Source organism: Elephantulus edwardii, unplaced genomic scaffold, assembly GCF_000299155.1.
Source record: "Elephantulus edwardii isolate Elephantulus edwardi_28Jun2011 unplaced genomic scaffold, EleEdw1.0 scaffold00200, whole genome shotgun sequence".
In the NCBI taxonomy this organism is placed as follows: domain Eukaryota; kingdom Metazoa; phylum Chordata; class Mammalia; order Macroscelidea; family Macroscelididae; genus Elephantulus; species Elephantulus edwardii.
Window position 1 is genome coordinate 64,120 of NW_006399950.1, and position 24,228 is coordinate 88,347.

General features: G+C 38.6%; 1 protein-coding gene across 2 annotated transcripts in view; it reads right to left on the reverse strand.

Moving 5' to 3' along the window:
- The window catches only part of GRM7 (glutamate receptor, metabotropic 7), a 730,124-nt gene that overhangs the window by 42,588 nt on the left and 663,308 nt on the right, over positions 1-24,228 (reverse strand). For both annotated transcript variants that reach the window (XM_006897077.1, XM_006897076.1), the window contains exon 9: positions 1,585-1,831. In XM_006897077.1, the coding sequence (XP_006897139.1) occupies positions 1,585-1,831 (247 nt within the window). The remainder of the gene's footprint in view (positions 1-1,584; positions 1,832-24,228) is intronic.

Below are 24,228 nucleotides of genomic sequence, written 5' to 3' on the forward strand. Positions count from 1 at the left end.
ACATGCTGGAGGGTCAGCTATGATTAGATTGTGGCTCTTCCAAATTCACACAGTTGGTAGTGAAGTGGATTTGAGTCTACGTCTGTCTCAACTGCAAGCCTCTGGTCATTCACATTAAATATCACAATCCCCCTCTCAGACAATCAATTATTTTGGAAAGATAGGAATCAAGATTCTACACTCATCCTCCAATGGTAAGTTACTTTGGAGAGATAAGAACTGAGATTCTATATTCATTCTCCTTCCTCTAGCTCAGTACCAGAGTATTTTATATCAAAAAGTCAAAATTAAATCAGAGTACTATTAATTAAATTTTGTTACATATTTCTATATTTTTAAAATAGTTCATTTAATTAACTATTTCAAAATGGAGATGGACCGCCATCAATTTTTTACAGTATATGCCAGAATCAATTCTAGTTGTCTTCTTCATTAAAAAATACAAAACAAGAGATCACTCTTATTTTTTTTTTAAAGACCAAGTTTTTGGTTTTTTTTTAAACACTCTTATTTTTACAGCAAAAGGGATTACCTCAGTATATTTCACTTCCTGGCATGAAATCTTTGGCTACAGTAATTCATACTTGAAAAATAGCATGTCTTGAATGATTCAATGGACAATCTGAAAACCCTTGCATATTAAAAAGAGAAAATATCATATATTTGAATCTATTTAAGTTTATATTGAACTGGCCAATGAGTTACTGGAAAACAATCATAGAAGTTATGTTTTTAACTTGATATTCACTCATGCCCTTATATTCTTACGCAGATTAGCAATTTGGAATTCTACATCTCTAATGAGAAAACTGTTCTTGTTTCTTACAAAATAATATCTATCCACCCACTTTATTGGAGGTCTTTTCAGGGGCCATTTTAATATGACCAAGGTATTTCAGGTTTTCCATTTAGCTCTTCAATATATGACATTTTAATCTTGTTCCATCAACAAGATTTAGTCTTTATTGGAAAAACTCTCCTATTGTATTGTGGCAGATGTAACTGTCATGTACTGATACCACTACTATGATAGTGTCTGAGTTGATTTAATTAGATTAAAACTACGCAGGCTTATTCAATGTTACGTGTATGCCTTTTTTTCTTCCCTCCTAGCACCCTTGTTTATTAAATAATAATTCTCTCCAGTCATATATATATATATATATATATATATATATATATATATTAAAGATGCTTCCAAATTTCTTAACTGCCTCAATTTCATTCCTACTACAATTCCATTATATGTTAAAATTCTTAATTCCATAAAAGGAAATTAGGAAGACTGTTTATAACCTGATAAAAATACATTTCATTACTTGGAGGATTCAATATAAAAGGAAGGAGAGTTTGCATTTCTAAAGCAGACTCATTTTTGACTTATTTCTAACAGTGAGAAAAAAGAAAATGGTAGCATAAATGAGTCAAAATTTGAAGAGAGAAGTTGACATTTATCAAGACAATCCAATCATAAGACAAGAATAGTCATATTTCTAAAAAAGAAAAAAAAAGCCAAATGAATACATTTTCTAGAGCTTCCTGAAATAGGCTGGATAAAATGCAAGGAAAAAGGGAGTTACTTACTGTTTGGGTCTACATTTTCACAGAGTTCTGTCTTTGCCTCACCGTTGGGTCTGTCACTGGGTTTGTGTGACAGCCGTGATGACATGGTGGCTGCTGTGACTACTGCCTTGAAGCTTCGTTTTCGTTTCTGAACATTTAGTTCAGGGTGGAAAATGATGATGTATACTTTCGGCATGTATAGCATCCCAAGGGCCACAGATGCACTTAGGTTCATGGAGATTGTAAGTGTGGTAGTTTGTATGTAGAGCTAGGAAACACAACACACAAGACACTATTACAAATCAAATGACTGCAAAGGGGTCCAAATACCTAAAATAAAGTTACATACATACACACACACACACACACGCGCGCGCGCTCCACAAGATTTAAAAGGGCAGTTGTTATGTATGGTTGAGTTGAAACTTCTTCATGGCTGACTCTCAAGTGAATTTTCAAAGATGGTAAATTTCACAGGAGGATATTTGCCCATCTTTCTCCTGCAGAATAGCTGGTGTATTTAAACCAAGTGCCTTCAGGTTGGCAGGGCAACTCCTTATCACTAAGCCAAGAGAGATCCCTAAAGGAGGGGAATATTTAGTTGAATAAAAAAATAGCAATATCAAGGGACTTACAATGGAAAAAAAAGAGAAAATAATTACATGCTTATGGAAGAATTTATGAACTTATCCAATTGTATGCCATTGGGATAATCCCTGTGTATGACTGTCTTAGAGATGTCTTCTAAATGGAAGTTCACAATAGACTTCCATTGACTTCTTCTAGTTTGATTTGAAGCTGAACTTGAGGCATGAAGGATTTGGAAGACTGTAATAGCATGCTACATGTTTTACAGCTAGCCAGAAGGTCAACTATTTGAATATACTAGCTGCTGATCAGAATAGATGGGCAAGCTCCTTCCATAAAGATTTACAGCCTCTGAAACATGATGGACCATCACTATTAGGTGATACCAAGAGATTGGCTGACAGTGGGATCTCAAGTAAGAGGTGATTTTCATCCTATTTCCCTAGTTGTTATTATGTGGCATAAAGTGAAAACTGACTGATCATTCAGAAGGTTTGCAGAGGTTATAAATCACATGGGTGGTTATTGCTCATCTTTCACCTACAGACCAGCTGATCAATCTGAATGTCCTGTCTTTGAGGTGGAAGGACAACTCTTTACTTACCAATCCACTAGAGGTAAAACTAACTCTAGGCTTTCTTTCCTCCTTGTTTAGCTATGAGCTGATTTCTTTCTAAGAGTATTTCCCTTGATTTTACTAAGGGATCCTTTATTAGGAGGATGACTAGAAATTCAGGAGTAGGTAAGTGTTTAAGTGTTTAAAAACATATATAAGGAATGGGAAAATCTTGGGTCCTATCTTACAAAGGAAAAGACAATTTGAAGGATTGTTTCTCTTTCAATCGCTTTACTAGTTCCTACATATGAAAATGTAGAGGCCAGCTATTTCACTTGCATGCTTTAATCTTTTGGATAGCCTGATGATTCAGAGGTACATTTGTAGACTTTATTCCCTCAACACTATCATCCGACATTCTCAGATGGATTAATGCACTCTACTATCTTTTTACACAGAAACCTGGGACCTAACTTTAAGTCTTAATGTAAACATATGGCATTCTTTGCATTGTTTCTAACAAGAGTACACCCTCACCATAACCAAGAAAATGAGTATAATTTCTCTAAAATTTAGCCCTTTTTGCTTATTTTATACAAAACATCAATGTAAAAGGACAGGATCTGAGGACACTGGTTTTCCCATTCTTTCTGCACTGACAAAATGCTAGTAGGATGAAAGCTGTCATTCTGACATCCTCTTGTTTATTAGTTTGGATGTAACCCATATTCCTGTTCATATCTCCTTTTGTTTTCTGTAGAAATCAGGTATCTTACATTAAAAGAGTAAGAAAAACCACTTTCTGGCATCCCAGTGTTAAATCACTGCCATAGTTTGAAGTGGTAACCAGAGAGCATCTAGTTCTTCTGGTATTAACTTTGTGGAGGATGATGTTTACCCAATTCATTAGTCCTTTGGAGTAAATATTTCAATGTGTCCTCCTTGATTTTCTTCACCAAAGCTGTACTTTCTACAAGACAGATCTGTTTGTACTTTCGGCAGTCTAGAATATTTAGTACTCTCCTTCAACAACACACTTCAAAGACATTGATTCTTCTGTCATCCTTACTTATTGGCCAATTTCCAGATGCATGGGAGAATACCATGGCTTGAATAAGCTTACCTTAGTTTTTGAACAGATACCCTTGTTTCTTATGACTACGGAAAGGTACTTGACAGGGGATATATCATAGGTGTTAGTTTGAAGGAAATATTGGATGAGATTGCAAGACAATATTAGATGAGAAAGTAAAATGTTCATATTTCAAAATACCTTTCACAATGTTGATAATAAAAGTCCTTTCCTATCTTCAAAGTTTGATGCGGCAAATGAAATATTTTTACTATTGGGCCAATAGAGATTGATCAGTTTTATATTTTTATAAGCTATGAACTAATCTGTTGGATAGGTTCTCAATCAGCATTGTGAAAAAGTAAAGTCACATTGACACAGTTATACACTAGTCTACAAACACTTCACTGCTGACTTGACATTAAGAGAAGCAACAGACAATACTGCCTAATATAGTGTCAGAACATGAATCCTTTAGGTTGAAAGGCATTGAAAATATGACTTGAAGAACTTCCTCGTCAAAGTAGAGTTAGTCCCAACACTGTGGGTAGAATAAAGCTAGAGACTTTTTTTGTGTGTATGTGACATGGCATGACCCGAAATGAAAAGAAACAGCTGCAAACACCCATTCGTAATCAAAGATGGAATGTACTAATTATTAATCTGGGAAAATGAGAAATAAAAGTTGAAATGGATTGGTATTGTTTCTTTTTATTCAGATATTCACCTAGTCTATTATTCTGAGAAAGACAAACTGAAGACAAATAGTATCAGATTAATTGTCAAGAAAGACATTTAAAGATCTATCCTGAAATATAATATAAGGTAGTCAGTTATGGATCTTATCCATATGCCTATAAGGAAGTCCAGTTAGTCTGATCATTATTCAAATAATGCCACCAACTAATGCCAAAGATTAACACCCTCGGTAACAGCAGACAAGAGATCAGAAGATGTATAGCATTGGGCGAGTCCATTATCAGGGACCTCTCCAAAGTATTAAAGAACAATGATATCAGTTTGAAGACCAAGGTATTCCTGACTCAGATCATAATCTTTGAATCACTTGCTACACACCTGAAAGCTGGACAATGCTGAAGGGTTACAGAAGAATAGATTCTTTTTAGCTGTGGTGGAGAAAAATACTGAATATACCATGGACTGCCAAAAGAATGAACAAGTATGTCTTGGAAAAAGTGTAACCAGAGTGCTCCTTGGAGGCAATGATGGTGGAGCTTCACCTCTCACAGTTTGAGGTATGTTGCTGGGAGAGGCTGTTCTTTGAAAAGGGACATCACACTTGGAAATATGGAGGGTCAGTGAGAAAGAATACGACCCTCAATGAGATGGAGTAACATATAGTGAATGGAACAATGGACTCAAGTGTGTCAGAGATGAAGATGACACAGGATAGGACAGGATTCAGGTCTGCTGTTCAGAAGGTCACTATGAATCATATTCAATTCAGGGCATCTAGCAACAACAACAATGCCAAAATGAAGAGATTAAAGACTTATATCAATATTTATAGTCCACAATTGTTCACATCCAAGTACAAGTTGAATCTGAGGAAAAGTAAGGATAGACTTAATGCATTAATCACTAATAACCACATGCCAAGAGCTGTAGCATAACATCAAGCACATCATAAAAAAGAAAAAATAAATCAAAAGGTCAAGGGAAACAAAGACCAAAACATATGTCAGGAGCGACTCTGAAACTTCCTTTTGAACATTAAGTAGTTAAAAAGAAAAGAAGATTATTCAAAATGGGTGACCCTGGAGGACATTGTACTGAATGAGGTATCTCAGTCACAAAAGGACAAATACTGCATGGTGCCACTGTTGTAAAGCAGGACTGACCTCGCTCGGGGTTGGGAGGAGACTGAGAAAGATGGGTTCAATAATGTATATGGCATTGAAACAGATGAGGAAGAAAACTGTTTCAGAGGGAAAATTATTAGGTATTTTTGTCATGACAGGAGTCCAGAGCGAAGGCTGTACAGTGGAGGAGACCGGGGGGAAGGGATTGTAAAACAATAAAAGAATTTTTCTTTTACTTTTCCAAGATGGTAGTGTACTAGAGGGGAAGGTTGGGAGGGGAGAAAAGTGCAACTATGAATGAATGGAAATCCACAGTCTCTGTAAATTTTCATTGAAATTAATAATAAATTTTTAAAAAGGGAAAAAATGATGAAATAAGAGAGCTAATCAGAGATTTCAAAGGGCAAATTGAGAAGGTAAAGCAAAATATTATAATGGGACATGCAAAGACCTGGAGTTAGAAAAAGGGAAGCACAAGTTTAAGACTTCTAAAGCAGAAAGAATGAAAAAAGAAAAAAAGTCCAAGGCTTGAAGAAGGAGCCTATGGTCAAATTTTGAACAATGTAGGAAGCAACAAAACAAGATAGAATGAACATAGGTACCATATTGTATGATTCTGGTACCATATAATAAGAATAAATAGTAGAAATTCAAGCTTCCTTGAGGCAATGGAGACAACAAAACCATTAATGGCATTAATGAAATGCCAATTGAGATGTTTTAGCAAAAGCATGGAATCTTGAGAGTGTTTACTCATTTATGCCAAGATATTTGAAAGATAGCTGTCTGGCCAAGTTATTGGACGATATCCATATATGTGCGTTTTCCAAATAAAATTAATCCAACATAATGCATATGTTGTCAAATAATATCACAAGTAAAAGAGAACTTAAAAAAAACAAAACTAAGAAGAGAATTAAAAATGACTGCAATAGTTTACCAACAAGAACTTGTCAGGATTTCAAATCAGATTTAAAACAAGGCATAGAACAAATGTTATCTTTGCTAATATTACAGAGTGTTTCAGCTGAAAGTAGAAAATATTATAAATAGAATTCTCTGTTGTATTTATCATGAAAAGATATTTGATTGTATGTTGTGGTTTATTGCTTTCAGGTTGGGCACAACTCAGCGACCCTATGAACAAAAGACATGAAGCCCCTAGAGAGGCTTTATAGAATTATCAACATTTATCAAAGAAATAGAATTTTATAGACTTATTGACATTTATCAAAGTTCATAGAGTTTTCAGAGCCATGTTCTTTAGGAAGTGGATGCAGGTAAGTCTTAACAAATCATGGATGTCATAAGAAGTGGAAATTTCAGAAAACTTAGCTGCATTCAAGAGGAACCTGCACATGGAATAAAAACCATCATTTAAACACAAAAGAAGCCAATATGAAATTTAAAATCAGGAAAGGTGTATGTCAGTGTTGGATTTGTTTTTTGATATTTTGGGTTGTTTTTTTTTTTTATTTTTAAGAGTCTTCCCCTGCTCAACAATTATTCCATTTGCACGCTGAGCAACAAACCATCTATGAAGTTAGATTATAGGAAGTATGCAGCATCAGGATAGGAGGGAGATTCATTGTCATAATCTGCCATAAATATATAACACAACCTTGCTTGCTATAGCTGAAGAGAACTTCAAGCACTAACTGATAAATACGGAGAGTACAGTTTTCACAGTAAGGATTTCACCTTAAATATAAAATACATAAATCTCAAAACCAGATCATCTTGATGAATGGAGAAAAGGTTGAAATGATCCGTTATTTTGTTTCACTTGGCTGCACATGGAAGAAATTTTTCAAAAAGTAGTTTTTTTTAAACTAAAACAAGAAATACCTGTATCTAGAGAAAGCGATAAAATGATATATTGCTTTGGGAAAAACTGGTACAAAAAGATCTCTTTTTGAGAAGAATGTAAATCCCAGAACACTTGATTGTGCTTATGTGAAACCTATATTTGGACCAGGAGGCAGTTGTCAGAACAGAGCAAGAAACCACTGTATAGTTCAAAATTAAGAAAGATTCATCCTGTCTCCATACTCTTTCAATCTATATGTGGAACAGATCATTAAAGAGTCTGGACTTTATGAGGAGGAGTGTGGCATTAGGATTGGAGGTAGACTCATCAACATCCTGCATTATGCAGATGATACAACCTTGCTTGCCAAAACTGAGAAGGACCTGAAACATGTGCTGCAGAGGGTCAAGGACTGTAGTCTTCTATATGGATTGATGCTTAACATGAAGAAGACAAAGATTCTCACCACTGGGCCAACTGACAGCACCATGATAGAGGGAAAAGAGACTGAAGTTGTTACTTCAGCTTGCTCAGCTCCATAATCAGCACTCTTGCCACCAGCAGTCAGGAAATAAAAAAAAAAACAAAAACAAATTGCATTGAGGAAATCTGCTGTCAGAGACCTCTCTAGAGTGTTGCAGAGCAATGATATCAGTCTAGAGACTAAGGTGCACCTGTCCACATGATAGTCTTTGAAATTACGTGGTATGCATCAGAGAGCTGGACAGTGATAAAGGCTGACAGAAAAATTATTGATGTCTTTGAGTTGTGGTGCTAGAGAAGAGTCTTGAACATATCATGGATCACCACAGGAGGGCTGTCTTGGAGAGAATTTCTCCTTGGAGGCAGGGATTTGGAAGCTCCATTTCAAAAACGTCAGGCACGTGGTCAGGAAGGTCCAGTCCTTGGAAAAGGATGTCATGTTTGGCAGGGTGGAGGGACAGCACAGGATCTGAATACTGTACATGAGATGGATTGACATGAAAACTGGGAAAATGAGAATAGGTATGTTGGAGTACGCTAGACTGACTCGAGATAGGGTAGAGTTCAGAGCCGTTGTACATAGGGTTTCTATGAGTGACGGGTGACTCAACGGCACATAAAACAAAGACCAACAGAATATTAAAAGGCAAAGATTCCACCTTGAAGTCTAAGATGTCCCTGCCCTAAACCATTATATTTTAACTTGTCTAATATGTAGCCAGAGTGCTCCTTAGAGAGAAGGATAGCAAAATGTTGTCCCACATACTTTGGGCATGTTGTTATGAGGGGCCAGGCCTTGGTATAGGACATCATCCCCCAGTGTCACAGTCCCCAGACCAGAGCACAGCTGTGCAGTCGCCCCTCCTGGGCAGAAGGCCATGCTGCTTTGGGATGTTCGCTGGGGAAGGCAGTGGTCACAGAAGCATCACACACCCCCGCCTCTGTGTCACCGCTCAGAGCCTCCCCCCCGCCCCCCGGCAGCCAGGGAAGTTCCAGGGGTCAGGGCCAGGCCCAGATGTCACCACAGTAGGTTCAGGGTCCCTCCCCATGGTTACGGATCAGGAGCATCACCCCTATTGCTTGGCAGGTACAAGCTCCTAGTGGGAGGGGACAGGCTGAGGCATGTGTGTGTGCGTGTGCCAGAGACCAGGCGTGCTGACCAGGAGACCAGAGGAGGGAAGGCTGGCTGCGGCCTGTCCCTGTCCTGGCTGGGCCCCCAGCGGCCTCTGCCCAACAGCAATGACGTTACACTTTCCATGTAGTCAAGACAGGGCCTAAGTTATTGTTTTATTATAAAAGAATCATGTTCCCTTGTGTACATTAAACAAAAAAAAGGCAATGTCGGAATTATATGGGAATAAAACTTGTTTGAAAATTTGAAAAAAAAAAAAGTGAAGAGTCAATGGAGGAGGAGAACACCCTCAAGGAGACAGGCTGACATAGTGACTGTAACTGTAGGTTCTACTGTAACAGACATAATGAGAACGTACAGAACTCATATCTATCATTCACAAGGTCATTATGAGTCATAGTGGACTTAATGTAACCTATCTACAGTAACAGCAGCAATATGTATGCAAAAGCTGTACCATAACTAAGAAAGACTGAAGAAATATTGACGCTTTTGGATTATTGTTTTGTTGAGGAACATTGTTCACACTGACTGCCAGAAACATAGTCTTATTTGTCTTGGAAGAAGTACAGTCCAAATATTCCTTACAGGTGAGGATGGTAAAACTTGGTCTCAAGTTCTCTGGACATGTTATCAGGAGGTACTTGACTCTAGAGAAAGACAGAAGATCATCAAGGAGATGGATGGACACCAAGGAGATGGATGGACACAGGGGCTTTAACATGACTTCAAGCGTAGTAACTATTATGAGGATGATGAAGGATAGGACAGTATTGTGTTCAGTTGGCTACAGGGGCACCACAAGTAAGAACCAACTATGTGCTTCCGAAGACGAACCAAATATCTAGTAAAAAACTGGTAAATATTCTTCTATCATACTGTGTTCTGTTCATTGTCTATTTCTATAACCTCTCATCTCCATATTGCTTTTACTTCTAAAGCAGCATGGCACACTGATACCAAGATAGGGATGCAGTGTCCCAACAGACATCTACAAACAAAAACTTAACCATACCCATCTTTCTACAGAACCATTGGTATGATAGTGTATTGATGGCATCCTTCTACAAAGAGATTCATTTAACGCCCTTATTCAGGAGATACAAATAATTTTAAAAAGATGTTGCAAAAATTGGCAGAGACCTATATTGACTTGTTTTATAAAATGACAGCACAGGAGAGGAAGACCCTCTATGAGGTGAACTGATTCAGTGACTGGGGTAATGGGGGTAGGTGTGTAGGAGACAGTGAGATTGGTGCAGGATAGAGCAGGGTTTAGGGCTGTTGGACAAAGGGTTGCTATGAGTCACAGGTGACTCGACAGCACATAACAACAACCACAATTTATACGAATGATTTTATGAAATACAATGTGAATGAAGGAATGTGTGATACAAAATGTACATGAATGGAACACAATGTACACACAGTTTGTATGCAAACATATAAAAATATAAAAAATTGGATGAGCCAACTGTATCACACATAGTTATGCTATTTTTGTTGCTAGGTGTCAACAAGTGGAGTACAACTCATAAAGACTCTGTGAACAACAGATCTGAACCCTGTCCTATCCTGTTCCATCCTGACATATTAGAGACTACTGTGACAGTCACTGTGTCAAACTACCTGGCTGAGGGTCTATCTCTCCTTCACTGACCCTCTATCTTTCTGAACATCATGCCCTTCTCCAAGGAATATCCCCTCCTTGCAACATGGCCAAAGTATGTGAGGCGAACCCTCATCATCCTGGTTTTCAAAGAGCATTTCAAAGAGCACTCACCCTTTCTAAGACATATTTATTTATTCTTTCGGCAGTCCATGGAAGTTTTGTATTCTTCTTCAACACGACAGCTCAAAGGTGTCAATGCTTTTTTGGTTGTGGGTTTGTTTTTTTTTTTTTTGTCATGCTTATTCATTGTTCACTTCTCAAATGCACAGCAAGTGACTGGAAAGACCACAGCCTGAGTCAGACACACCTTAGTCTTCAAACTGGCATCATTACTCCTCACTAATTTGGAGAGGTCCTTAGCTGCAGACTTTCCCAGTGCAATATGTCTCATGATTTCCTCACTGCTGGTACCAAAGGTATTAATTGTGGATGCGGCCCTCAGGCCAAGAAGTAAAAAAGAATCTATACAAGAGTTCTACAGGACACATCACCTACCCTTTGGAGACAGTAAAACTAAACTTAAGAGACACTGGACACAGCATAAAACAATTTTCAGCAGTCAGCGTGTTCAGAATCACAGAAGCCAAGAAAGGTTCAGATACAAGGTGTCAGATCATGGGTCGGACAATGGAAGATAAATTCTGAAGGGATTTGATTGAAGTGAATGGGTATCCTATCCTGGTGGAGGGTGGAGCTGGGAAATAAGTGGGTCAAGTCACTGGGCTAAGGGCAGGGACACTCCACAATGAGGGATTTATCTTTCACTGCTCCACATATTGCTTGTCTGTCAGATACTCTTCTAAATCTAAATATTCAGATTAAGACAAGACTAAGAAGAAGGATTGGCCATCCACTTCTGAAATAGCAGGCCTCTGAAAACCCTATGTACAAAACATTACCACAGAAAAAAAAAGAGACCTGGAGAAGTGGAAGAATATTCATTGCTCATGGATAGGAGGATTCAATATTGTGAAAATGACACTACTACCAGAGACAATTTACATGTTAAATGCAATCCCAATACAAATACCAATTCCATTCTTCAAGAGATGGATAAGGCAATCTCCAATTTAATTTAGAATGGAAAGAGTGAACTATCTCAGTCACAAAAGGACAAATATTGCATAGTGGCACTGTTGTGAAATGGGACCAACATCAGGGTTGGAGGGAGACTAAAAGATGAGATAAATAATGTATACTGCATTGAAACAGATGAGGGAGAGAACTGTTAAAAAGGATATGTGATTAGGTATTATTGTTATGACAGAAATCCAGAATGAAGGTTGCATAGTGGAGTGGACTTGGGGGGAGGGATTGTATAAGAATGAAATAATTTTTCTTCTAGAGAGCAAACTGGGGGGAGGACAGGGGGGCAGAGAGAAAAGCTCCACAATGAATGAATGGAAATCCAAAGTGTCTATATACTTTCATTAAATTAATAATAAAAAAATTTAAAAAATCCAACACTTTACCACAACTAAAGCTCTCCTTTCAGCTTCTAGAGCACAAACTTCTATGCCCTCCAATGTCTTCAGTAGAGCTTCACTTCCTGTCCAGGTCCTGGGAATCTGCTTTAATTGAGGGTCATAATGGACTCCTTAAAGAATTTTTATATAAGTTGTTATAACTAGGTTCCATCATGTATGTGTCTCAGCGTACAGCTGAATGAAATACTATACCATCCACAATCATTACTGTGCTTGAGCCCATTTTTTGTAATCACTATGTCAATTTATTACATTAACCACTTTCCTTTTTTTTTGGCTACTAACAATTTCTAATATATTCCAAAGCATATGAGGCAAAGTTATTTTTCACATCTAAGGATTATTCTAGCTGTTGTGTTGCTGTTGTTGAGTACTATCAGGTTGGAACAGACTCATAGTTTACCTTCTAGTAGATTTTCAGAAGCAGTAAATCACACAGGAACAGATTGCCCATCTTTCTCCCACATAGAAGCTGGTAGATCGGAACTACGTACTGTTGGATAAATGTGAACCATATGCCTTTGGGACTGCAGCACAGATCCTACAGCATCGCCCAAGCTCACTAGGCCACTGTTGTCATGAGGTGCCATCAAATCACCTATGACTACAGCAATCCTATGAACAGCCAGCCTGAGCCCGGCCTTGTCCTATGGCATCCTCATTATCTCGGACACACTTGTTGGAAGGATTCCTCTCCTTAGCTGACCCTCCATTTTTCCAAGTATGACATCCCTTTCCAAGGAATAGACTTGCCTAGCTACATGTCTAAAGTATGAAAGATAAAGCTTCACCATCTTCACCTCCAACGAGCACTCTGGCTGCACCTTTTCCAAGACATATCTGTTTGTTCTTTTGGCAGTCCATGGAATATTCAGTAATCTTCTCCAGCACCACAAGTCAAAGGCATCAATTCTTCTTCATTGTTATTCATTATCCAGCTCTCTGATGTGTAGCAGGTGATTGAGAAGACCATGGCCTGAATCAAAAGTACCTGGAATGCATGAAAATTGACATTCTAGTCATCAGTGAACTTAGATGGACAAGTATGGGTCACTTTGAATCAGACAATCACATGATCTACTGTGCTGGGAATGAAAAACTAAGGAAGAATGATGTTGCTTTCATAGTTAAAAAGGCAATTTCAAGATCCATCCTGAAGTACAATGATGTGAATGACAGGATAATATTCATATGTATACTAGCAAGATCTGTTGATATGACTATTATCCAAATATGTACACAAACAACTAAAGCCAAACAAAAGGAGATTGAAGCTTTTTAATAACTTTTGCAATCAAAATTAAACAAACATACAATCAAGATGGATTTATAAATATGAGTAACTGGAATATAAAATTCAGAAACAATGAGGAAGGAATGGTAGTTGGAAAGTAATGACTTGGTGACAAAAATGAGGCCAGAAATCAAATGACTGAATTTTACGCACTCAATGATTTATTTATAACAAATACTGTTTTTTTTTTAAAACCCTCAAATAGTGACTTTAGACATGGACCTCACCTGATGAACTGCATAGGAATCAGACTCAGTATATTGGTGGGAAGAAATATTGGAGAAGCAAAATACCTACAGTCAAAACCAGACCAGGCACCAAATGTGGAACATCAACTGCTCATGTGACAATCAGTCCACAGGAACTAAAACATTACCTTGAGTCTATCCCAGGTTAGTTAAAAAATCCTCTCAAGAACATGTTCGAAGTTTTGAACACTAATCATCAAAGAATAGGGGGGCTATGGGAGAACATCAAATATATCATCCATGAAGAAAGCAAAAGGTCATTACAAAGAAGGACCAAGAAGAAAGAAAAAACCCCAAACAAACCAAAGTGGAGGTCAAAAGAAACTAAGAAAATTAGAGTGTTGAGAAGTGAGAAGGAAAGAAAGAAATGTTGAAGTAATAGAGCTCAGTATAAGATTTAAAAAGGCAGCTCAAGAGGATGATACAAAATATTATAATGAAATGCGTAACTAGTTAGAGTCAGAGAATAACAAAGGACTAATTTGCTTGTCATTTCTCAGGCTGAAAGAACTAGGCTGCTAAAGCTCCATTATTCCAGCAACACTACTTGTTATTTTTGTTAGGTGCCATCAAGTCGAGTACGACCCGTAGCGATCCTATAAACAGCAGATCTGAACCTTGTCTCATACTCACAATTCACACATTAGAGACCATTGTGGTAGTCATTGTGTCAAACCTTTTCAAGGCTCTTCTCCTTCACTGACCATCTGCCTTTCTGAACATCATACCCTTTCCAAGAAACGCCCCTTCCTAGCAACATGCTCAAAGTGTGTGAGGTAAAGCTTTAACATCTTTGCTTCCAAAGAACACTGTTTGAATTTTCTCCAAGACATATTTGTTTGTTCTTTTGAAAGTCCATGGAATGTTCAGTACTCTTCTCCAAAACCACAGCTCAAAGGCATCAATTCTGTCATCCTTAGTCACTGTTCAGCTTTCAGATGCATAGCAAGTGATAGGAAAGACCATGACCTGAATCAGATGCACCTTAGTCCTCGAACAGACATCATTATTGAGGGGTACTCAATAATTTGGAAAGGCCTCTAATTGCAGACTTTCTCAGTGCAATAAGCCTCCTGATTTCCTGACTGCTGGTCCCAAGGGTGTTAATTGTGGATCCAAATAAGATGGAGTTTCTGACAGTTGCAATTTTATCTCTAAAATGTTTAAAAGAAAAAAAATCAAATGGGACACATGAAAATTGAGATGGACTAGCATTGACTACTCTGAATAAGAAAATCACCTATCCTGGGAATAAAGAACAGAAGAATAATGGTGTTGCATTCATAAAAAAAAAATCAATTTCAAGTTCTATAATGAAATACTATATTGGGAATTATATTTTCCATAAACATACAAGAAGGACCCATAAATAAGACTATTATTCAAATATATGTTCCTACATCTATAGCCAAAGAGGAAGAAATTGAGTATCATAAATCATCTTAAGAATAGGCTTGAAGCATTGAACACTAATGATTGAAGACCAGATAAGTTGTGGGATGATATCAAGGATATCATCCATGAAGAGAGCAAAAGATCATTACAAAGACAGAGGAGAAATAAAAAACCAAAATGAATGTCAGAAGAAACTCTTAAAAGTACACTAGATAGATCACGAAGAAGAAAAAAAAAGGGGTTGGTGGGTTGGATATTCTGAAGTAAAAGCTAGATTTCAAAGGCAAGCTTGAGAAGACAAAATATTTCAGTGGAATGTGCAACGAGCTGGAATTGGAGACTAAAAAGGGATGGCCCCAGTTTTTTTCACGCTGAGATAAAGGAAAAATAAAATTTAAGCTATATTACTTATCATGTGACAAATGAACCCTTGCTAGATGTTACTATTGCCACAGGCACTGATTACCATAAATCTACCTTTTCTAGGTCCATTCACTCCTTATTCTAACATCACACAAACACTTCAGTTCATCTGTTTAAATCCCACCTGACCAAGTGACCTTATCCTTTCTGGTCAAGTGCCTATTTTGCTTTCTAAAGAGGCATTTCTCATATTTCCTTCAAGAATCAGGTACGATAAAGTTCAAATTAATGTTCTGGGTATCTAAGGTTTGTCATCCATGTGTCTTTCCTAGCCAATCATTAACTGTTTATTTTGTGCTGAAGTAATTATTGCATTAAGGAGAGTGGATTAGGGTGTGATACAAGTCAGACCCTACTGGAGGCTTAGAAAATAAGTTCATGGTACCTCAGTGCTAGTTGCTTTTCTCTAACAGGCTGCCTTCCTGAGACACAGCATCCATTCTGCATCACCCACACTTGCCATGATGCTTGCTGGGCCACAACTGACAGTCTATAGGATCCCAGTCCATTGCCCCCCAGCTCCTGAAAGATCAGCCTGCATTCCTAAAACCACATGTTATTCTCCTGATGACTCTCCATCTCTGAGAGACTTTGTAGCAAACCACTGAGCCCAAAGCACACAGAGGAGCCAGGGAACTGAACAAACGAGGAACAGCTGATGCTGGCAATCATGGGCTTACACAGCAGGTAAAACACTGGGGACAATACTGATTCAACACTTCTAATAATGGTTTGCTACTAATCTTAACAAAATGAATTATAAAAAAAAAGTCAATGCATCAAAGGGTCAATTGTCAGATCAGACTGAAAGTTTCACCATTATGTGCTGACTTACATCTGTATAAAATAAGAAAATTTCAAATGGTCTAACTAATTTACCCTGACAACTCTGCTCTGCAAACAGTGTTCCAGCCTAGCAGCCCACCTCATCCTGGGAGTCAGGCACAGTTCCTGCTTATCACCAAGTTCGGGTTTCAGCTTTCTGTTGGCATGCAAAAGGATTCAAACAAGCTAATCACATCATCTCCTGGGAGCCAAGGATCCCATACTTTTCAAACTACAAAATATGCCTCTGATCAACCCTTGTTTAATGGCTTGAGTGCAATTCTCATGTGGCCTTTCTTGCATGATGTTCTTCTTCCCCCAGCTATTAGCATATGTGACCAATAAACTATTGTTATCATCTGGTGTTCAGTTATCTACTACGTAGGGACAGAATCTCTCTCTCTCATAGAAGGCACTAAGAGTACATTTTCTTTAGCAATGGATTATTGCTATAAGACACTCGGGTTGCTTCATATTCTTTTGATTTTAGCTCTTGTAGTTGTCTCTTATTGTTATATTTACATTACTGAGACTTATTTCATACCCCTGAATCATAGGGTCATATGAGTTCAAATTGACTCAACAGGCGCTGTTATTTGTGTGTGTTTTTTCCCATTTGTAGCTTCTTTATAGAATCATAGAAAATCTGAGTAAAATAAATTAGCTTATTCCATGTTCTTCACAGAATAGGCAAAGTTATTAGAAATGACATAGCATCTAGCTTAGTTTCTTTCAATGTATGAGCTAAGGACCATTGGTCTAGGAATTATGGAGATGTTTATTAAAAAGCAAAATTCCAGGCACCACTCAAGAGCCACACAGAACCATGGGAAGGCTAGAAACAAAACTAATAATTTAGCTATTCTGTGAAGAACATGGAATAATCTAGATCTCTTACTCAGGCTCTCTGTGATTTTCTCTCTTAGCTGTTACAGGTTGCTTTTCATGCTTGCCTCATATTCTTCTTTAAGGATTACAAACAGAGGAAAGAGATGAGCAATGTTGCCTGCATCAGGGCTAAGGTTTTGAACATCCAAAAGGAAGGAAGCTATTACATATCTAGGGCTTAAATAGGGTGCTGTACACCCGAGTCTCTGATATTCACTCTTTGATGACTTTGGAAACAGATACAGATGTTCATCAGAGACCCTGAAGGTACAATCCTATTTTTCCCAGTTTTAGAGATTTTGCACATTTCCTGATCTTCTGCCTTGAATTTGAGGCAAATAGAATCTGTTTGTTGTTGTGGTGGTGGTGTGCCATCAAGTCGCTTGCGACTCATAGCGACAGCTATGTACAACAGCTCTAAACTCTGCTCTATCCTGTACCAATCTCATTGTCTCTGACACACTCATCCTGATTGCCCCAGTTACGTAATCAATTCACCGCCCAGAGGGCCTTACCCTCCTGAGCCTGCCCTCCACCCTTTCAAGCATGATGTCCTTCTCCAAGGACAGGTCCCTCCTTCCAACATGACCAAAGTATGTCAGACGATGCCTCAGAATCCTTGCCTCCAAGGAGCAGCCCAGTTTAACCCTCTCCAGGATGTATCTGTTTGTTTTCTTAGCAGTCCATGGTACCCTCAACACTCTTCTACAACACCAAAGCTCAAAGGCATCAATTCTCTTTCGATCCTCCCTGGTCATTGTCCAGCTCTCTGATGCATAACAAGTGATTGCAAAGACCATGGCCTGTACCAGACGCACCTTAGTCTCCAGAGACACACCATTGCTCTTCAGTACTTTGGAGAGGTCCCTAACAGCAGACTTTCCCATCACAATATGTCTTCATTTCCTGGCTGCTAGTATCAAGCATGTTGATTGTGGAGCCAAGCAGACTAAAGCTGTGAACAATTTCAATCTCTTCAACCTTCCATTCTGATGCTGCCAATTGGTCCAGTGGTGAGAATCTTTGTCTTCTTGACATTGAGCCTCAATCCATATTGAAGGCTGCATTCCTTGACCCTCTGCAGCAAGCGCTTCAGGTCCTCCTCAGTTTCAGCAAGCAGGATTATGTCATCTGCATAACGCAGATTGTTGATAGATCTTCCACCAATCCTGATGCTGCATTTCTTCTCATAGAGCCCAGCCTCCCAGATGATCTGTTCTACATACAGGTTGAAAAGGTATGGAGACAGGACACATCCCTGGTTTACGCCTTTCCCAATTTTGAATCATGCAGTGTTTCCTTGCTCTGTTCTGACGACTGCCTCTTGGTTCAAGTATAAGTTTCACATTAGCACGACCAAATGTTCTAGGATTCCCATTTTTCTTGGCAAATTTTTAACATTTAGGCTATCTTAATATATTCTGCTTAGAAATGATCCTTCTTGAATATCCTATGTCTGGAAGGCCATAACTAGGAATAATTTGGAATCATATTTATCCAATCTCTTTCTTTTAAATAGGCTAACAATGGGAGTAGGGCAAAAGACAACTGAGGTAAAGCTTAACATGATTCCTATCTAAATTCAATGACTTTCTACTGCACACTAAGAGGAAAAGGGGGCCTGAGTGGTGTGGTGGTTAAAGAATTCAACAGCTAGCCAAAAGCTTGATAATTTAAGTCCACAGGCCACTCTGCCAGAGAAAGATATGTATCTATTAAAATTTACAGACTTGGAGACTCCATCAGCTGTTCAATTATTTCCTACTGGGTAATTCTGAGTTGCGATTCACTTGATAGCAGTGACAGTAATAGACACTAAGAAGAAGAGAGTTTAAAAGAAAAGTGGAAGCCTCCCATGAAACGATATATATAGAGTTCCAGAGGCATGTTGTTTAGGAAGTGGATACCACTCCTGCTTGTCTTAATCTGGGGGCTCCACCAAACACTGTTCACCATGTGAACCATGGCATTTGACAGATCATTGGCACAGTAACCCTAAGTTACCTCAGTACAGCAACTTGACAGACCTGTGCTGTACCACTTAGAAGAATGTTAGTCCCAAACACAATTAATACCAGCTACATCCAGCAAATCCAATTAGCTCACACCTGATTATAAACGAATTACAAAAAAAAACCCCAAATAGAAAACAAAACCAAAACAAACCCCAAAACCAAACCAAACAGTTCACACACAACCCTCAACCAACAAAAATATCCCACCTTCCAGAATCTAATTTCTTCATACATCAGCCTCCACACTGAAGATTTAGGGTCCACCTGACTTTGTGTGTGTGTGTGTGTGTGTGTGTGTGTGTACACAATTTGTTGTGGTGGTGATGTTAGGTGCCATCAAATCGAGTGTGACTCATAGCGACCCTATGAACAAAAGATCTGAACCTAATCCTGTCCTGTACCATCCTCACCCTTCCTGACACACAAGAGCCTATTACAGCAGTCACGTGTCAATCCACCTGGTTGACAGTCTTCCTCTCCTTCGCCGAGTCTTCCCAGTATCATGTCCCTCTCCAAGGAATAGCACCTCCTAGTACTATGTCCAAAGTATGTGAGGTGAAGCCTCATCATTCTTGCCTCCAAAGAACACAACACTTGCACCCTCTCCAAGACATATCTATTCATTCTCTTGGCTGTCCATGGAATGTTCAGTGCTCTTCTCCAACACCACAGCTCAAAGGTATCAATTCTTTTTCCGTCATCCTTATTCACTGTCCAGGTCTTGGATGCATAGCTAGTAATTGGAAAGACTATGGTCTGAATCAGAAGCACCTTAGTTCTCAAACTGCCACACTACCTTTCTTTTTGAAAAGGTCCCTAAATGCAGATTTCCCCAGTGTGATGTGTCGCCCTATTTCCTGACTGCTCATTCCAAGGCTGTTAACTGTGGATCCAAACAAGATGAAGCTGTTGGCAGTTTCAATCTCTTTTCCATCCATCATGACCTGGCCTACTGGTCCAGTGGTAAGAATCTTTGTTTTCTTGAGATTGAGACACAATCCTTACTAAAGGCTGCATTCCTTGATTTACTGCAACAAATGCTTCAAGTCCTCCTCACTTTCAGCAAGCAAGGTTGTGTTGGCAGCATAATGCAGGTTATTGATGAGTCTCCCTCCAATTTGGATGCCACATTCCTCTTCATAGAGTCCAGCTTCTTGAATAATTTTCTCGGCATATATATTGAACAGGTATGGAGATAGAATACAACCCTGACACAATCCCTTCCTAATTCAATCCCAAACCTTGCAATGCTCCCCTGCTCCATTTGCACAACAGCCTCCAGATCTACGTATAGGTTCCTCATGAGCACAATCAAGTGCTCTGGGATTCCCATTCTTCTCAATGTCATCCACAACTCATCATGATCCACTGTCAAACACCTTTGCATAGTCAATAAAATACGAATAAACCTTCTGGTATTCCTTACTTTCAGCCAGGATCCATCTAACATCAACAATTATATCCCTGGTGCCATAGCCTCTTTTAAATTCTGCTTGAACTTCTGACAACTCCCTATCTATGCACTGTTCCAGCCATTTTTTTTAATGATCTTCAGCAGTATTTTGCTTGCATGTGATATCAATAATACTGTTAGATAATTTCCACATTCAGTTGAATCACCCTTCTTGGGAATAGGAACAAGTATGGATCTCGTCCAATTCTTTGGCCACACAGGCATCCTTCAAATTTCCTGTAGGCTGGTGAGTGCATCCAAGGCTGCGTTTGTTAAATGAAAAGTGAACTGGTATCCCATCAATTCCTTGTGTTTTACCAGTGCCTTCAATGCAGCTTCTACAGCCTCTTTCATTATCACTGGCTCCTGTTCATATGGTACTTCCTGAAATTTTTCAATCAATTCATTCCAGTATAGTGACTGTGTATTCTTTCCATCTTCTTTTGATGCTTTCTGGATTATTCAACATATTGCCCATAACATCTTTCAACATTCTGACATGAGGCTTAAATTTGTTTTTCAGTTCTTTCAGCTTGAGAAATGCAGAGCGAATTCTCCCTTTTTTATTTTCCAATTCCAGCTCTCTGCACATTACTTCATAATACTTTGCTTTATCCTCTTGGTCTGCCCTTTAAATTCGTCTGTTCAACTCTTTCACTTCATCAAGTTTTCTTTTAGATTTGGCTTCTTGAAATTCCAGTGCACTCTTTCGTATGTCCTCTGACATCCATTTTGATTTTTATTTCTCCTGTTTTTGTAATATATAAAAAACAATATCACAATATGTATGTGTGCATAAGTACACAGGAGGATCTTGAAGAAGCCATGGCACCAGGGATATTATTGCTGATGTCAGATGGATCCTGCATGAAAGCAAAAAATATCAGAAGACTGTATATTTATGCTTCAAAGACTATGCAAAGGTATTTGACTGTGTGGATCATAACAGGTTATGGGTAACTTTGAGAAGAATAAGAATCCCAGAACACTTTACTGTGTTCATGTGAAATCTATACCTAGACCAAGTGGCTTTCATACGAACACAGCAACGAAACACTACATGGTTTAAAATGAACAAAGGTGTTGGTCAGAGTTGTGTTGTTTCTCCATACCTATTTAATCTGGATGCCTAGAAAATTATTTCAGCAGCTGAACTCCATGAAGAAGAATGTGGCATTAAGATCAGAGGAAGACTCGTCAATAACTGTTATGCAGATGTCACACTTTACTTGCTGAAAGTGAGGAGGACTTCAATTGTTTGTTGCAGAAGATCAAAATAACATAGTCTTGGATTGCATCTCAAACTCAAGAAAATAAAAATTGTCAGCATTGCATAATACTATTGTTATTATTGTTCTACACTCTCAAGTCAGAACCAACCCATCATTGACATTCCAATGGTTTTTCAGAAGCTGATAATCACACAGGAGAATTTAATTATTTTTCCAGGGTGCAACTGGTGGATTCAAATGGTATGCCTTTGGAATTACAATGCAGCTCCCTATAATATAGAGTTTATTTACTGATATAAATTTATAGTTTATTCATGTATGTATCCAGGAAGTATTAAAAGAAGATGGAAAGAGTATACAGAGTCACTGTACCAAAAGGAATGGCAGAAACCAAAGAATTTAATGAAACAACATATGAGCCTATGGTGATGAAGGAAGAAGTTCATGCTACTTGAAGGAACTGGCATAAAAATAAGGCCCCAGGAATTGACAGTATACCAACTGACATATTTAAACTAACAGATGCTGTCCTAGGTGCGCTCACCAACTTCTGTCAAGAAATCTGGAGGAAACTCTCTTGGACAAGTGACTGGAAGAGATCTGTATTTGTTCCCATCCCAAAGAAAGGTGACCCAAGAGAGTGTGGAAATTATCGAACAATAGCATTGATATCACATATAGCTAATGTCAGATGGATCTTGGCTGAAAGGAAGGAGTACCAGAATAATGTCTGTCTATGTTTCATTGACTATGCAAAGGCATTTGACTGTGTGGACCATATAACAAACTGTGGCTGACTCTGAGAAGAATGGGAATCCCAGAAAACTTGATCGTGCTAATGTGAAACCAGTATTTGGGCCAGAAGGCAGTTGTCAGAACAAAGCAAGGAAACACTGCATGGTTCTAAATTGGGAAGGGTGTATATCAGGGATATGTCCTATCACCATACCTTTTCAATCTTGATGCAGAACAGATTATCTGGGAGGTTCAGTTGTATGAGGTGAAGTGTGGCATCAGGATTGGAGGAAGAATCATCAACAATCTGTGTTATGCAGATGACACAACCCTGCTTGCTGAAACTAAGGAGGACCTGAAGCACTTGCTGCAGAAGGTCAAGGACTGTAGCCCTCAGTATGGATTAAGGCTCAATGTCAAGAAGACAATGATTCTCGCCACTGAACCAATCGGCTGCATCAGGATGGATGGTGAAGAGATTGAGATTGCTCACAGCTTTAGTTTGCTTGGCTCCACAGTCAACACTCTTGGCACCAGCAGCCAGGAAATTAAAAGGTGCATTGTGATGGGAAAGTCTGCTGTTAAGGACAACTCCAAAGTATTGAAGAGCAATGGTGTCACTCTGGACACTAAGGTGTACCTGATATAGGCCATGGTCTTTGCAATCACTTGCTATGTCAAATAGCTGGACAATGATTAAGGACAACAGAAGGAGAATTGACACTTTTGAGCTGTGGTGTTGGAGAAGATTAATGAATAATACCATGGACTGCTAAGAAAATGACCAGGTTAATCCTTGATAGGGTTAAAGCATGCTGCTCCTTGGAGGCAAAGATTCTGAAGCTTCTTCTGACATACTTTGGACATGGTGCAAGGAGGGACCAATCCTTGGAGAAGGACGGAGATCCTCTATGAGGTAAACTGATTCAGTGACGGGGTAATGGGGGTAGGTTTGTAGGAGATAGTGAGATTGGCAAAGGATAGAGCAGGGTTTAGGGTTGTTGTGCATGGATTACTATGAGTCTCAGGTGACTTGATGGCACATAAAAGCAGCAACAATATTATTGTTGATTGCCTTCGAGTCAAGCACAGCTTGACCCTATGAAGACCCTCTACAACTACCAACATTTATCAAAGTTCATAGAGTTTCTGGATACAAATATACATATGTTGTTGTATATCACTGAGTCAAAACTGACCCATAGCTGACCCTTCAGTGGGTTTTCAGAGGCAGTTAATCACATGGGAGAAAACTGCCCATTTCTCCCCTGTGGAGAAGTTGGTGGCCTCAAACCACAAGTTCTCTCTCTATCTCTAGTATGTATATATGTATATGTATATATAAATATAAATATATAATAGTTACAGTTAGAGTTATAGGGTTGTTGTAGAGTTGTTATAGAGCTGTTATAGAGTTGTTATTGAGTTAGAGTTGTTCTAGTTTTAGTTCTAGGTATAATTATAGTTATATATATAAAACTATGAACTATATGTACATATGAGTATTTATGTGTATGTATATGTGCATACATGT